This window comes from Schistocerca cancellata, chromosome 10, assembly GCF_023864275.1.
Source record: "Schistocerca cancellata isolate TAMUIC-IGC-003103 chromosome 10, iqSchCanc2.1, whole genome shotgun sequence".
NCBI classification, from domain to species: domain Eukaryota; kingdom Metazoa; phylum Arthropoda; class Insecta; order Orthoptera; family Acrididae; genus Schistocerca; species Schistocerca cancellata.
In genome coordinates this window covers 30901312-30917753 of record NC_064635.1, presented here as the reverse complement: position 1 = coordinate 30917753, position 16442 = coordinate 30901312, and the positions used below count along the sequence as shown (strand labels likewise).

The 16442-nt window shown below is 40.6% G+C and overlaps 1 protein-coding gene across 3 annotated transcripts in view; it reads right to left on the bottom strand.

Annotated features, from left to right (window-relative positions):
• LOC126106337 (tubulin-specific chaperone cofactor E-like protein) overlaps positions 1-12673 on the bottom strand; it is a 69672-nt gene extending 56999 nt beyond the window's left edge. The window contains exons 1-3 of one of the 3 annotated variants that reach the window (XM_049912585.1): positions 12565-12673; positions 11695-11947; positions 6318-6499 (exon numbers count right to left, since the gene is read on the bottom strand). In XM_049912585.1, the coding sequence (XP_049768542.1) occupies positions 6318-6499; positions 11695-11937 (425 nt within the window). In that variant the 5' untranslated portion in view covers positions 11938-11947; positions 12565-12673. Of the gene's footprint in view, positions 1-6317; positions 6500-11694; positions 12497-12564 lie in introns of those variants that run through there. The other 2 variants (XM_049912586.1, XM_049912587.1) reach the window with 2 other exon arrangements.
• Between the last annotated feature and the right edge of the window lie 3769 nt (positions 12674-16442).

Below are 16442 nucleotides of genomic sequence, written 5' to 3'. Positions count from 1 at the left end.
AAAACTGCCACAGTCTGGGATTTCCGCAGAAAACGATTCATGGCATGGGTGGACAAAGTAACGAGATGGTCAACTGCACAATTCTGTGCTCAAAATTCACACTGTGCATTCGTTAGCAAATTATGAGACTCGAGCCACCATACCGGCCGGACATGAATCATACATCTCACCATCTTGCAAAAACAGCTGGTGAGAGAGATAGGGCGGTAGCTAGAAGGAAGGATTTTGTCATGACCGGTCTTAGGTATGGATATGAAGGTGGTTTCACGCCAACTTCCAGGAAATGTGCCTTCTGCCCAGATGCGGTTGTATGTATGAAGCAGAAAGTGCTTGCCCACAAGAGAACAGTGATGGAACATCTGAATGCGGACAGCGTCTGGTCCTAGGGCGGAGGATCGGGATGAACTGAGAGCATGATCTAGCTCCCTCATAGTAAATGTGGCATTGTAGCACTCACGATTCTGATGAGAGAAGAGTATCGCCCAAGCTGCCTCCGCTCATTTCCGATGGGAAAAGACAGAGTGATAGTGGAAAGAGCTAGAAATTTCCACAAAGTGCTGGCCTAAGGTGTTGGAGATAGCAATGGGGTCCACGATGACATTGTCCGCTACTGTCAGACTGGAAATTGGAGAATGGATCTTGGTCCCAGAGAGCTGTCACAGATTGGCCCACACGACAGAGGAAGGGGTGGAACTGTTAAAAGAGCTAGTGAATGAAATCCAGTTAGTTTTTTTGCTATCCTGAAGAACGTAACGACACTCTGCATGCATGTGTTTATAATGAATGCAGTTTGCCACCATACAACGATGGTTAAAAAAGCGGAGAGCACGTCTATGCGCAAATTGCATCGCAACATGCCTCAGTCCACCAAGGGACTGGGACATGGTGTGGTAAAAAGGAAGTATGAGGAATGGAACGTTCTGCAGCAGTAAGGATAATAATTGCATGATATTCCACCTGGTCATCACAACTGGGAAATCTTGTTCTCCGAATATCGCCGGGGAGGAGTAAAGCCACCAGTCAGCCTTAGTAAGCTGCCATTTTGGTGTGCACGCAGGTGGCGTAGGAGTCAAAAAATGGATAGCATATGGGAAATTGTCACTCGAGTAGGTGTCACAAGGAACGGACCACTCAAGGCAATGGGCAAGCTGGGCAGTGCAGAAGGATACGTCCAAATGGGAATAGGTGTGCGAGGAGTCTGAAAGGAATGTGGGTACTTCAGTGTTAAGGCAGAAGAGGTTGATTAAGAAGATCAGCCAAGAGGGCACCTTGATGACAAGTTCTGGGAGAACCCCAAAGGGGATGATGTGCATTAAAGTAATCGAGTAGCAGAAATGGGTGAGGTACATGTCCAATAAGCTGAAGGAAGTCTGCCCTTGTGACACTGAATGATGAAGGGATATAAACAGTACAAGGGGAAAATGTCAGGTGAGGAAGGAAAAGGCAAACTGCAACAGCTTGAAGATGGGTAGTCAGGGACATGGGTTGACTATGATCACCATCCCATGTGAGCACCATGACACCCCCATGAGATGGAATGCCAACCTCAGGGGGGAAGATCAAAACGAGCCAGGAAGAAAAGCAAAATCAAAGCGCTCGTGAGGACACAATTTGCTTTCTGAAGGCAGAGTACACAGGGATGCTTCGATAAATCCTCTAAATCCTCTTTGTAGAACTGAAGGCTGCAAACGTTCCATTGGAGGAGAGTCGTGAGGAGGCTGTCGGGTGACAGATTGCGAAGACACACTACTACAGGTCATAAAAGCAGGAGGATCCTGCTCCATGGGGTCCACAGACGTATCGGCTTGCTTGTGCTGTTGGTCTGTGGAGTCCAACGCAGAAAAACTCTTGGTGGTGCGCACCAGCAACACGGAGGCAGGCCAGGCTCAGGTATCACATTGCAATACCGTCTAAGAGGATCTTCAAGTTGGCGAAGGAGAAGACCGTTTGCCTTTGTTGGACTTCTCTGAGCCTTTCAGGTTAGCAGAGGAAGACTCAGGTGTTGTTTGGCTGGAGGGACGTAGGAAGTCTTCACGGGAGTACCCCTTCTGTCCTACCGGTTGTGTAGCTGGTGGCTTCGCCCCTTAAGGCGAGAGTTTGATGGCCTGTTGAACAGCTGGACGGAGGGGGGAGGGGGGGGGATGGCAATGTACCATGACACTGGGCAATTTCACAACCTCAAGAGCTGAATTTGAGGTCACACCTCTGTATGTGTCCTTCATGGAGCAAGAGGTAGGAAGAACAGAACTTTAAGTGCCAGATGGGAGAATGCAGGGTTTGCAACAAGCCAATAACTTGTGGGTGCCTGGGTAAGGCACTTTCTCCTTTACCTGGATCTTCTGGACAGCCCTCTCATCAAGATACACAGGACAATCCTGAGAGGAGGCAGCATGGCTGCCATTGCAGTTGATACGGTAGGGAGGAGGTGGCGGACAATTGACCTAGTGCACATCCCTGCCACAGGTTACACATTTGGTTGGGTGTCAACAAGACATACTAGTGTGGTTGAAACGACGACACTGGTAGTAGTGTATCGGGTTCTGAATGTACAGTTGGACTGTGATAATTTATAGCCTGCTTCGATCTTGGGTGGAAGCACCATTCTATCAAAGGTGACTAAAAACGTGTGGGTGCGAACTAAGGAGGAATCTACCTTTTTTTCAGTACCCGATGAATGGCAATGACACCCTGCTCAGAGACATATGATTGGATTTTGGTCTCCGTCAGACCACTTAGCAGCCTATTGTAAACAACACCATGGGAAGAATTCCGAGTTCTCTGGACCTTGACAGTTCTCTGGATGTCGACATGAACAGAATGGTTGTGGAGAAGTGAGGTGCGAAGTATTTGTTGCGCTTGAGAATCAGAAGTAGTCTCCAAAAGCAAAGTGCCATTCTGTAAACGAGAGCAGGATTTCTCAGGGTCGGCAATGACATCAACATCTTTCTGAATAATAAACAGATTTACCATTACGAATGACTGACCAGCTTCAGTACATGAAACCACCAGAAACTGTGGTGAAGCTGGAAGGGTCTTTGAATCATTAGCCTCATTCTGTTTGCATTTTGTAGACGGTGATTGTGAAGATGCTTGGCTCATTGCGAGAAAAATCTCCCACGATTGCCAGCATCTCTGATGGTGCACTCCTTCCAACTGTGGGCACCTTTCACAAAGGGGCGCATCCACCTTAGGGGATTATTCACACCTCAGGTCATATCTCCTGGACACCTGACAGAGGGACGAATCGTCAGTTTGGGAAGGTAGCAGCTCAGGCAATCATCCCTGGGCCTGGCCTATGCCAGGGTGTACGTGCGAACCCTACCTGTCGACCCAGGGCTGGGAGTTACACGTTACCCAGTCACCTGTTACAAATCAGACACTTGAGCTGGCCGTCAGGAGCACACAGGAAGGAAGAAGAAAAAGAGGAACCTCAAATGCCGAAGTGGGGGAATGAGAGAAGAAGGGAAACGAAGGAAGGAAAAAGAAACAAAAGACAGTGATGAAACTGTTCATATGTCAGCAACAGACAATGCAGAACATTCCAACACCACCCCACACAAGGGTCAGGGATTTTCACCTGCCTCGAGATGACTGGGTGTTTGTGTTGTCCTCATCATTTCATCATCATCCAGGAAAGTGGCGAAATTGGACTGAGCAAAGGTTGGGAAATTGTACGGGCGCTGATAACCACGCTGTTGAGCGCCCCACAAACCAAACATCATCATCATCACCACCCCACACAAGGGAGAGGAAAAAGAGTAGCAAGGGGATAGACATGCAACACGGAAGGGAAAAGGTGCTGCAAAGGCTGGGGCCCCGTGGTAGCCAAGCACGAATCCGTCAAAGAGTGGTGAGTCCCCTGGGGGGTGTTAGGGCTGTAAGAGGTCAATATAGTCCACACAAAAGGGTAGCAAAAATGCTCGGTGAACTTAAGGGTGTCCTCAGAAAAAAGGCGATGCAGTTCTTGTGAAACCCTATTGGATACATGTAGAGAAATTTTATTATGCTTCAACTTTGGTGATAATGAAAAATACAACAATGTTCTCATTTTTTTATTTTTACAGTACATGAGCTCATGAGACTGTCATAAAAATATAATGGAGAACATAATTAGTCAATTACTTAATAGTCAAATATGGTATGCCATTTTCTCCAGAATAAGATAAGAGAGATTAGGGTATATACAGTAAGTCTTTTTTTCCCCCTCGCTCATGTATGTGAAAAGAATAGATAAGACGTAGGTATTCTGTAGATCTCATCACAAAAATGACTATAAGGAATACAGAGCAACTCAAGGTATACATTAATAAAAGACAAGAAAATTGTCCTTATGTGAGCTAAATTCAACCTAGTAAATCAGCATGATAGTTATCATTTTGGAAACTGCTGCTTCCTCCATCACATTAAATCACTGCTCTGGAACTTCTACTGGGTACTTGATGTTTACTTGATTACACAGGCCTTTTTCAAAGAAAACAGGTACCTCCATCTGCAGACACTAAGTGATGTTTACAGTACATTAGTACTTGTGTGATAGTTTTATAATGCTCACTGCTACTTGCTACATTGGTAACAGTACATTTCAGGTTTTTAGATAATTTGTAGAAAGAATGGGTAATGAGGTAAGTTCCTTTTTTAATTTTCTTACGGATGGGAGCTGTTTGATTATATTTGCACCATAATACCCAGACACTCAGCTCAGTGGTTGATGAGAGCAGCACAGTAGTCAAAAGTCTCAAGGCAGTGAATGACTCACTTGTTTTAGATAGTATTGTCCTTAGCCCAGATTACAATACAGTGTATACTGGCACTGTTGTCGGCACTCTGTGTTGTCTTCCCAGTCTCTTTTGTTTACAAAAACAGATGGCACGCTAAATCAAAGTCAGGCTGCATAGGCAGTGAAGGAAAGCTGTTAGTGCTGATTGGGTACCAACTACTAATATGCCCAGTGTCTTCAAAGAGTGCTTGAATAGCAGCTCCCTTCTGAATCACACACAAAGAGGCAAAGTATACATGAAAATTATTTTTGCCTCATATTGAAACAGTGCAAGTAATTTACCACGAAATCCATTATGGAGTAAATGTACTGAGAAGTCAAAATCCTTAAAAAGGCATCTACAATATGTGTGGTTATGCACTGTGCACAATATACATACTTCTCACTTCTGACAGATTTATAGTTACGGGTGCCAGACATCACACATCCTAATTTAAATGTGAGTTCTCTACAAATATTCCTTGCCATCAGAGTCAACAAAACTGTCCTCGGTAGTCGCAGATAAAGTTTTCATCTTCAAACTGGATAAACGAAGAATACACAGGAGACTTTACCATCAGGATGAGGCAATGTTTATATAACTCAATGCTGACAGAACCATTTAAGCACACTTAGGCTGGCCACCTTGATTTGTTGTGCCAATTTTTTTTAACTACTGGACATAAATTTTAGAAGCTCTATTCAAATCAGCTCTCCGATGTAGATGTTAGCTTTTAGTCCTTGTAGGGTAACACCAATAATTTGGTGTATATTGAAAAATTCTGTGGTTCTTACAATGTGATGGTTTTATGTTCTTATGTTCACTAGAAGTGGCTCAAATGAAATTTGCGTACTTACTTTATTTATGGTGTTAGCTAGAAGTGTGAAGATACGGATTTTATCAAGACAATATAAATTTGTGTTAATTTCAAGTTTTATATAAGGAATCTGAAATAGTTTTCTTATGCTAAAGCCCAGTAGCATCTTGGAAAATATCAGTTAGTTGTAAAAATAAATTAGTACAAAGAGGCAAGCATTCAATCCACCACCCAACAGAAATTGCTGACATTAATAGTAAGAATTTCTAAGATTTCTATTTTTACGAGCAAATTGTTACGTAGCCATTAATACGATAAAATGCCAAATGCTGCAGCATGGCTGTGACAAAATTGTGCACAGCAATTGTGAACAGCCTTTTCCGAAGCAGACAGATCATGAAAAGTTAAAGGAAGCGATTTGTGGTGAACTTATTGAATTAGACTAACAAAAACCGAAAAAAATTATCCAACAAAAACAATAAGGTGAAATTTTCGTTTTTTAAAACATTGATTCCTTAAATGCCCACTCTAAAGCAACATCTTGACTGATTTCTAAGCTGCCATCATTTTAACAGGAATAAATTTTTAAATAAGAGTAATGTCATGCCTTAGTGGCACCATCTAGCAGAAATTTGTGATAACCCAAAAAGGGTGACACTTGCCCCAAGAATTACACCTGTTTATGTCAGAAACTGAGCATGCCAAGCATCCCCAAGGCTAGGCTAAGCTGTGGCCTACCTTACCTGGGAAGAATCTTCAGCAGGCTGCGGACGCTCTTCCAGTCAATCCGTGTGCCGTTCAGCACCAGGTTCCGAAGAAAGCGGAAAGAATTATTGTTGTCCAGGAACATGAGGTCCTCTCGGAGGTCGTTGAAACTCAAGTTGACAAATCTGATGCGTGGCATCTGGCGCAGTATGCCGAAGATCTGAAACCAGCACGAGAATGGCTGTAACCGAGTGAGATATAGACACCTCAGAATGAGGCTAACAGCTACAATTATATTGACATGAGAACTGCCAGATTCTTAGCCAGGTGACTGATCAGCTGTGTGAAACTACATCCTCTCTCAGTGAAACTTGTTTGTCACCTGATAATCCTGAAAGACCAAAAGTGGACTACACAGGAGTTAACTGACAAGTGAGGAAACCTCACTCAAGCAGGCAAACGAGACTCAGGTCACAAGAGCATCAAAAACAACTTTCAATGTATATTGTCAACATCGTTTAAGGTTCACTAAGGATGTGGAGCCATGTAGTATACTTATTGTCCAATCTCAACAAAAACTGTTACGTTACTCAACAGAACCTTTGGATCATGTCTGTGAGAAGAGGATGAACTTTATTCTGACTTCCAGCTTTCTGTCGGTACTATGACTTGCCAATGAGTTCAGTCTTTTAATAAAGTACATACTTTTGTGCATCTGTACCTCAGATTGTTACGAACAGTAACACTGTCCACAAGATGATTTTGCTGGCATTTTGGCCTAGTTTAATCGATTTTAATTATGTGTGACAATGCTAACCTGATTTTGAATGCATTTTTGGACACTACTATGGCTCAATTATATTGGTACATGTTTAAAAATAGACCTGAAGATAGTCATCACTGACAAAAAAACCAGTAGTCTGAGGAAAAATAAAAATACTGATAGTACATGGAAATATAAGAAATTTGTTCTAAAAAACAGAGTTTTTGTTTTCTGCTTCTGTGGTAGGGACTATATTCCAGGACAATACTTCTGTATTTTAACAACCAATACCAATGTAGCTATTACCAACAAAATTTGTTTTTACTCTTCCCTCATAACACACAATATCAAAATACTCTTCATATGAACTCAGCCTGTCTAGGGAAATAAAAACAAATAAATAAAATTAGTTAAAAGCTCACCTGGCTAGCTATGTCTTCTATAAATTATCCACTTATATCCATACTGCATTACTAAATTCCGACTAGCACTATAGGAAACAATTTGGAAGAAACACACTTCCATCATCACTAAGAAATTCGTAGCTCTGTTTTTAATGTAATGGTCTTCTAATTTTTAGTTATCAACATATGCTACAAGAAATTTTACTGCAGCTACCTCTCTGTGGTAATGTATATTTTCACTTGTCACAGATCCCTGGGGATTCCCTTTCGTGACAGGGTCTAAGGAACATAACACGTGAAAAAACAGTTGCTTAGCACATGTAAAGTAAACTACTCCAATACTGCAAAGTTTAATTCCATAACTTCGACAAAGGTTTTAACTCAACGTAGAGACACAACACACAAGAGGAGGAGAATAATAAAATAGATAAATACGCACAACTGAGTTCTCATAAGTGCTAGTTTTCCCATGGAACTCCAATATTCTGATCAGTACCAAGAAATCAGTTGAGAATTAATGAGGTGTCACTCACACGCAGAGCTTTCTGTACGTAAATGATTCACAACCCAGAACATTGACTCAACAGCTATGAAAAAACTTCACACTAACTGTGTTAAATGAAAATACCAACATATTTCTGAGTGAATAGTACAAACCGAAATTAATTTACCACCTAACCAGCACAACATATGGCACACTCAAGAAACAGTGCTACCAGAGTGCAACATTTCCGAGAATACTGAACACTGTTTACTGAAACATTTGCAGTTCAGTCCCAAAATTGCAAAATATGTAAGTCTTGACTTGAAGTTATATTTTAGCACACAATCATTATTTGCACTGTATAATTGTGTCAAATCACAGACTTGAAAAATCCCGTAACATTGTTCAAACAACCAAAATTGATACCAAGAGAGATGAATATGATTGCACAATCTATAATTGAGCGACTTATTCCTATGAATGAGTTCCAAGCTTTTACCAAACTTCTCACAGTAGGAAGCTCTTAGAAGTGAACTCCAATTTAGCTCCTTGCCAAAATCCAATAAAAGTTACTTGACTTGCTGAAATGTGTAACATTTATTTATTAGAAATATATAAAATTACATTCAAGAAGTCCTCTATTATGTAGAAGAAATAGTCAAATGAACAACTTAACCCTTTCAGATATGATTTTTTTTCTGGAGGAAGGAATTTTTATTTATGTGGTATTGCTCTTAGTTAATTTTTTGAAGATTTTAGATGCGAGCTATATTAAAAAATATGTACCCATTTTCAAAACATACTTTGCACACTTGGCTTCATTTTATGGACTAAAACAACAAATTAAGAAATATTCTCCATTAGTTTTACATAGTAAACCAAACAAGAATTTCTAGTGTTAAGTTTTTACAAGTCCAAAAATTTATCAGTCCCTCTATTATTTCTTGACTGCAAAAAATTCACATAAAACAGCAACAGGAAATAAGCCATGATCGGCCCTGTGGAATGTTCGACGTTAATGGCTACAGTGTGATATGCCCAGCCCCTCCCCCCTACACTCAATGTCTTCCTGAGATCATGGCTGTGGTGACAGATGGATCTGGAGAGTAGCCCAAGGTCTAGGTTAAGTCTGAAGGGGGTACTTTGATTTTGAGCTGGAGAAGGCAATGAAAGTGAATGTCAGATAAATGTTGTGATAAGAGATTGACCTGCAGCATAGCCCAAGGTTTACATTCATGCCATATTTAATGCAATCTCGCCATCAAAGTTAAAACTGCAAGGTAAACTCGGCAAACATATGTGGCAACTTATCACTTAGGGAAAGAAATTGATCAGAATTGTGTGTGGGTACACACATGTACATTTTAGAAACAACTGTTTATGTAATTGAGAAATTTGTTGTCAATAATACACTGCAGATAAATACAATAAGGAAAAGTGATCTGTGCTTCCCTCCAGTGAATCTAACAGAAAGGAGTGCAATACTCAGCTACAAAACTCTTTCCACTCATGCTGTAGTGTACGGTAAGGTGTCAAAGTTGAGTGACCGTAGGAAGATACAAGATGACTGACAAAAATTTCTAATTGGAAAAATTTAAGTTAATGTGGATGAGTAGGAAGAACAAACCTGTAAGGTTCGGATACAGTATTATTAGTGTCCTACCTGACACGATCAAGTCATTTAAATATCTGGGTGTTAACACTGAAAAGCGATATGAAATGTAACGAGCATGTAAGACCTGTGGTATGGAAGGTGACTAGTCAATTCAGTTTACTGGGAGAATTTTAGGAAGGAGTGGTTCATTTGTAAAGGAGACCACACACAGTACATTGGTGTGACCTATTCTTGAGTACTGCTTGAGTGTTTGGGAACCATACCAGGTCAGATTGGTTGGTTGGCTGGCTGATTTGGGGGAGGGGACCAAACAGTGAGGTCATCTGTGCCATTGGATTAGGGAAGGAGGTCAGCTGTGCCCTTTCAAAGGAACTATCCTGGCATTTTCCTGAAGCGACTTAGGGAAATTACTGAAAACCTAGAGGATGGCCAGATGTGGATTTGAACTGCCGGTCCTCCAAAATGTGAGTCCAATGTGCTAACCACTGCACCACCTCAGTCAGTCCTGGTTGGATTGAAGAAGATGTTAAGAATTCAGAGGTGGACTGCTAGATTTGTTATGGATAGGTTCAAACAACATGAGTGTTACGGAGATGCTTCAGGAACTCAAATGGGAATCCCTGGAGGAAAGGTGATGTTCTTTTCGAGAAACACTATTGAGAAAATTTAGAGAACTGGCATTTGAAGCTGACTGCAGAACGATTCTACTGCCGCCAACATACATTGTGCATAAGGACCATGAAGATAAAATACAAGAAATTAGGGCTCATACGGGGGCATACAGGCATTTTTCCCTTACGCTATTTGTCAGGGGACAGGAAAGGAAATGACTTAGTGGTACAGAGTAGCCTTTGGCACCCACTGTACATTGGCTTTAGTAGTATTTATGTAGATGTAGAACCTCATATACATAGAATAGCTGCTAAAGACCTGTACATTTTACCAACTCAGTGTGTACAATTCAGTATGTCAACATACATAGAAACAACATGCAATAGTTGTATTAACAGAAATCTTCAATACTGCTTCACAAACTCAAAACCAAACTGTAATCTATCAACCTAACTAGACCGCAACTAAAATTTGACACTCACATTTTTTGGCTTTGCCAAATCCAATTGTCACCTTTCAAGCTAAGCTATACTGTGGGCTATGGTACAGATCAGTGTGTCACCAAAACCAACATTCCAAAATATAATACAGATGCAAAAAGAAATAAGCCCTGTTGTCAGTGTTCTGTCATCGCATGCCAGAAATATTGTTAATAAGATCAACTAATCATCTTGTGGGTAACCAGCACTTAATTTATTTTTCCATTTGGGTTCATTGCTGGAATTTCATCATAAATACAACAAGAACTTTAAATGTATGGAGAAGATGCTATATCATGAATTGATCTCATTCTTTTCAGTTTGTGTACAATGTTTTCATTTCACCCACATTCAGGGATACATTTAAGTTTGCAATAATCTGGGCTACACAGTGATCAGAGTGATACTGCACCCTTCAAAGAAATCTTGTATGCGGAACAGACTAACATTTAGTGTAGCCTAAGATCTTGATTATGTTGGAAGGTGATAATCTGGTGGTGAGCTGGTGTAGCCAACGAATATGAACATCTAATAGTTGTAGTATTAAATTACTCTGTATAGTAGCCTAATATTTACGTACCCCCATCATATTTTAAGTACTAACACTCAAAGGTAAATTGAGAAAACCTATATCACAACATGGGAAAGTCTCTGACAAAGAGGCTATTTTGATATGTATTGTGTAGATATATTGTACAAAGGTACAAAAAGTGCAAAATGGGAGGGAGGTCTCTCTTATTCGAGCCACACAGTTCCTGGCATGTACCATAACAATATCAGTATGTATGAATAGGCTGTTGGCAAAATTTGATAGTATGTTTTCGAGTGTCTTTGGAACACTTCAGTAAGCACAGAAATAACACTGTTCATGTGGCAGATTCAAACACGTTGCTACACAAAATCTTACACCACAAAAAAGGGCAAAATAAAAAAAGCTGTCATGTACGGCACATCACACCTTGGCAAATATATTACTAAACGAAAATAATAATCAGAATAGCAAAGAGCACGGAGTTTTTCACTTTTCTGCGGGATAAGAATTACAGATAACAGCTTACCTCTCTCCATCTGGACAGCCTGTTTTGAGCCAAGTCTAACTCCTCTACACCATGACATTTGAGTCCAAGCTGGTCTTCATCTCCGGCTGATTCAATATCACAGTCGTTTAGCACCAACAGGGACGGGATACACCTTCTGGGTCCTTTCTTCGGAACGTAGATTGCTATGGGTACGTCCAGGTCCAAAGTGTCATCTTCCTCCTTCCCATACTTTTTGTCTAAGGCCTCTAGAAGCGATGGCATTTCATATGATCTGTAAGAGGAATGGCCAGGTTACACTAACTGAGCACTAAACACTGCGAACACACACACAAACACACGCAAAGGGCCTGCAGTCAGCGTTTTCAGAGGTACACGGTATTACTGTTTAGATCCGCGATCTATTTCGGCGCAGCTCCGCCGTCCCTGGCGTTCATTTCGCAACTGTCGCTGTATCGCTCGCTCGCTTCTTTGTTTGCCCCTCCGCCACTTTCACTGCGCCGTTCGCCTGCTACCAGCTGATTACGACGTGTTGGACAAGCGTCTGCGTCACAGACAGAACGCCACCCACGCGGCGGAACACGGAACCAAAACAAAAGGTCTAAGTATTACTTGTTTTCTTTTGTTTTACAGCCTATTCGACAATTCAACAGCAAATTTTATCCACACGCGCAGGCAGCACAAATCTTAAACGGTACGGAAAACTTGAACCCTCTGTAGTTACCACATCGCGAATATAGTGTTCTCTGAGATAATTCAATCGCTCTGTCAAAGAAGTACACAAAGAGCCTGATGTTTCTTGGAGAAAATATACTCACTTTGAGCAACAGCGCTTCCCTCGGTATCGCATCTAATTGAGAGTAGTTATCCACATTTCACAATAACACTTACATCTTATTTTCCTTCCGAAATGCGAAGAAACAAACAGTTGTCTGTTCCACATAAGAGAAATATGCTGAGCTTTGTTTATTTACGTCCGAACAGCTGTGTTAGTTCCTCGCTACTGGCACAGGTTTCGCCACTTGCACAAGGTCGTCTACTGATTTTTACGTTTTGCTTTGTGCCAAGTCAAGAACCAACATACGGCAACTTAAACATTAAGGTCACTGCAATCTTCTCTTTCATTTGATACTAGTTTCAAATTACATTCGGTATCTACCATTTGTAATAGCTAATCATCACTGACAAGTGTACTTTTTCACAGGTTGTTTTATTCAGAATGTGAGGAGATGTTTCCGACGACAAGAGCGGTTATGTTGGCTACACTGGTCTCTGCAGAGAGCAGACAAAGAAAGCGTAACACAGGTCTAGCATCCCAGTTATTGTGCAGGGGATGGTGTATTATTGACAGAATACTCGCATACATGTATATGTACATACATGCTCACGTATTTTAGGCGCGAAAGAAATAAAAACAACTGAAGACCGTCGTATATTTCTCGTCAGAACTCAAGCTTTTCAGAATTATTCGAATTATGTCTTAAACTCGTTCCGATTGGGTGGCTGCTAACGATTTTTGGTGCGTCGGTAATAAGCCACTTGTGGAACCATTTTGCGGACTGTAGCGAGAAAGTTCTGGAGGTTAGTGGCCGTAAGGGCGATGGAATAAGATTCGAATGTCATATGCACTAACACACTTCAGCGAATAATGAAATAATTTACATGTATGACTGACACGTTCAACTTAGCTCTTTAGTGGTTCGTAAACTACTTCTGACCATGTATTGTATTTCGGGTGGCTGGCACCTAGAATTCAGAGATGGTTGCTTGGCAATATAGGTCAGCTATAAGCAAATGTTGCGCCTTGCGGAACAGAAATAGAGTTGTCCTACATACATGGGCGTCCAAATTAAGAGCGGTCACCATTTCTTAAAACGAAGGAAGGTTGCAAGGACGTACATATTTTATTAATACGAAGTGTGTTTACATGTTGCGTAGCATTTGTGTGGAGGTACGGTTTTTATTCTGAAAGGTAGATTTTGTTTTCCTTCAAGTACAGCCCCGTAGCAAAAATTCTTACGAACCGGCGATGGTATTCGGTTTTCTTATGCTTTTATACTAACGGTACCTTATTAATTTCGTCAAGTGAGGTATTTTCACATTTTTTACCAGCAGGAACCTGCACAATCCCCGAGTCTGATGTTGAGAGAGACACACAATAACTTCTCGATAACTGTAACGAGTAGAACTCAAAGTCTTTTGTTATTTATTGAAGGCAGAGAATGGAGAGGTACTCTAAAATACAAATTTTTAGTTTCATATTGAAGTAGTCGATGTTTCAAATTGTCTACAAAACGCAGTTTTTTTTCTTTTAAAATCGACACAGCCAGACTGTCGCTGAAACTGACTGGTATACGTACGTATGCGATTAGGTCTTAATGATTTGGAACCATTGTATAAATTATTTGTGAATCGAATATCATTTTAGCGCTTCATTCACCCTGTGCGAGCAAACTGACACTTCTAAGTACAAAAAGAATCACACATCGAAACTGCTTGTTTGCTTGGAATAAACAATAGGAATAGGAGGAGGTAATAAGCGAGATCATTGAACAAACGTAACGAAAAATTACATGTGGAAATTCGATCACAGAAGAAAAAAATGACGATCCGTTTTGTTGGTTTCAAACTTTGAAGGGACGAAGCCAAAAAGTTCCTCTTCCCAAACCGCACATAGAAAAGTAGCTGTATTCAGTGAAGATTTAATAGGTAAAACGATTCCCACGCTACGTACTATTCCCATACTACCTACGTACGATTACAATTGCAGAAATTTTTATTCAAACGGGCACGTTCTATTGTACGTACAAAAATAAATGAAAAGGCTGGAAACGAATGAACGTACCGATCTGTTTCTGTTAACAGAAATGTCTTTTTTTGTTACAGTCCTTATGGCACATCTAGGTCTAAGGAGAAATAAATAACTACGGTACCCTATAAAATAGCAGCAAAGCAAATGAACACCGTAAAAGACAAAAAAGGGCTCTATTTGCAGAAATACACTCGTTATCGAATAGGTAGAGTTGCAAAGAGTGCGAATGTCTACGATCACTTCAGTTACTTAATGTGAACGCTAGGATGAAATCTTCTATAAAACTATGGCCGATTCCCTCCTCTGTCCAACTTAGCCTAGCGTTGCATCTTACCATCAACGTCATTTAACCTTTCTTCCTTCAACGAACTCCGAGACCAAGAATTTTTTCGTGAGATCTACTCATCCTATCAGCTATATACTACTCCATCTCCTTCATTCCAAAGGGACCTCCAAACCACCCTTTTCCTACGTAACTGCAATCTTTGCTTACCACCTCTTGACCCTTTCCTATAATCATCCCACATCCTTCCTCGTATCTCTCCTTGTCCAGTCCCATGTGCATCCAAATCCTTAACCGAGAAGCATTATTTTTATTCCTGTAATTATTTTTATGTGCTGTTTTTAATCAAGAGCTACAAAGTGGAAACATGGCCGCTGATAGCCCGCTCCGGGTGGGGGAGGAAAGGGTAAATAACGGCTTTTTAAAAGAAATCTTTTGGCGCAGTCTATCGTAAGGTGCGTTTAGCACGAAAAAAGAAAAAAAATATTTTTAGGCAGAAACGACTTTAAATTGATTTGAAACGTCATAGTAAATTGCTGTCATGGCTTCTTAGAATGCCCTTAACTGATTTAGATGGGGCACATCAAACAAAAAAAGAAAAATGTCGTGCAAACCAGTCTTTTAGAACAATGTTTTAAGATGAAATGTAAGATAAGCAGAAGACATTTTCGACTGTTATGACCGGTCAAAAAAATCGACATTACCCGTGAAATTGTTTCTCTGTTTATTTCTTTTAGCAGATTTTTATTTTTCTTTATTCAATACGCACTCCGTGGATCGATGTGCAGAGTATCATTCGGTAGCAGAATGTGTCATTTGTTACCGGTACATTATATATTGTTAAACACAGATACGACTTTAGGTGCAGATTTCTACAGCAATAATTACCATAAATCAATTTTATGCTTTTTGGCAGTGTTTATTCCGTAACTGTATTACTTTCGTAAAATAAAGACCAACGGACTTCTTTCAAAATCGTGATTTTAATTTAACGCATGACGCACTTCGAGTCCTGGGGCTTATCTTCGGATGCACCGGTAGTCTACATCAGTTTTTTCGGGAGCAGAATTAACCTGAATCTGAAAAAAAATGATGTAGATTGGCCGAACACTTGAAGATCAGCTCACAGGCTCGAAATGCATTGTGAATTGAAATATAACCACTAATGAGTGAAGGCGGTTGTTCTTTTTCTACGAAAATAATTACCAGTGATCAGGTATAAAGTTAATAAAAATTACAAACGTTTACTGAACACTGCGAGAATTCCTTACAACTAATACAAATTCTAAGATTCCTAACACGTACTGTATTTCACAAGGATAGTGTGAGGTTTATTACCACATAATATTTACAAGTGTTCATGTAATGTTTTGACAGTACTTACTGGTAGGGCATTATATATATCTTGATGTTTGAGTAGTGTACACCTATGTGATTCACGTTGAGATATTTTTCTCTCTATCTAAATCTTCCCTCCATAAATCATGGCCCTTGCCACGGTGGATTGGCTCGCGTGCCTCAGCGAAACAGATGGCCGCATCGTAGGTGCACCAAAGGTGTGTTTGCCGTGTGGGGGGATGTTATGAAGTGAAGAGACCAAGACAAAGCCGTGGTCCTGCAAAAAAACTGATAGCCCACCGAAGGTCCAACCATAACCTCTGTGCAGTTCGCAAG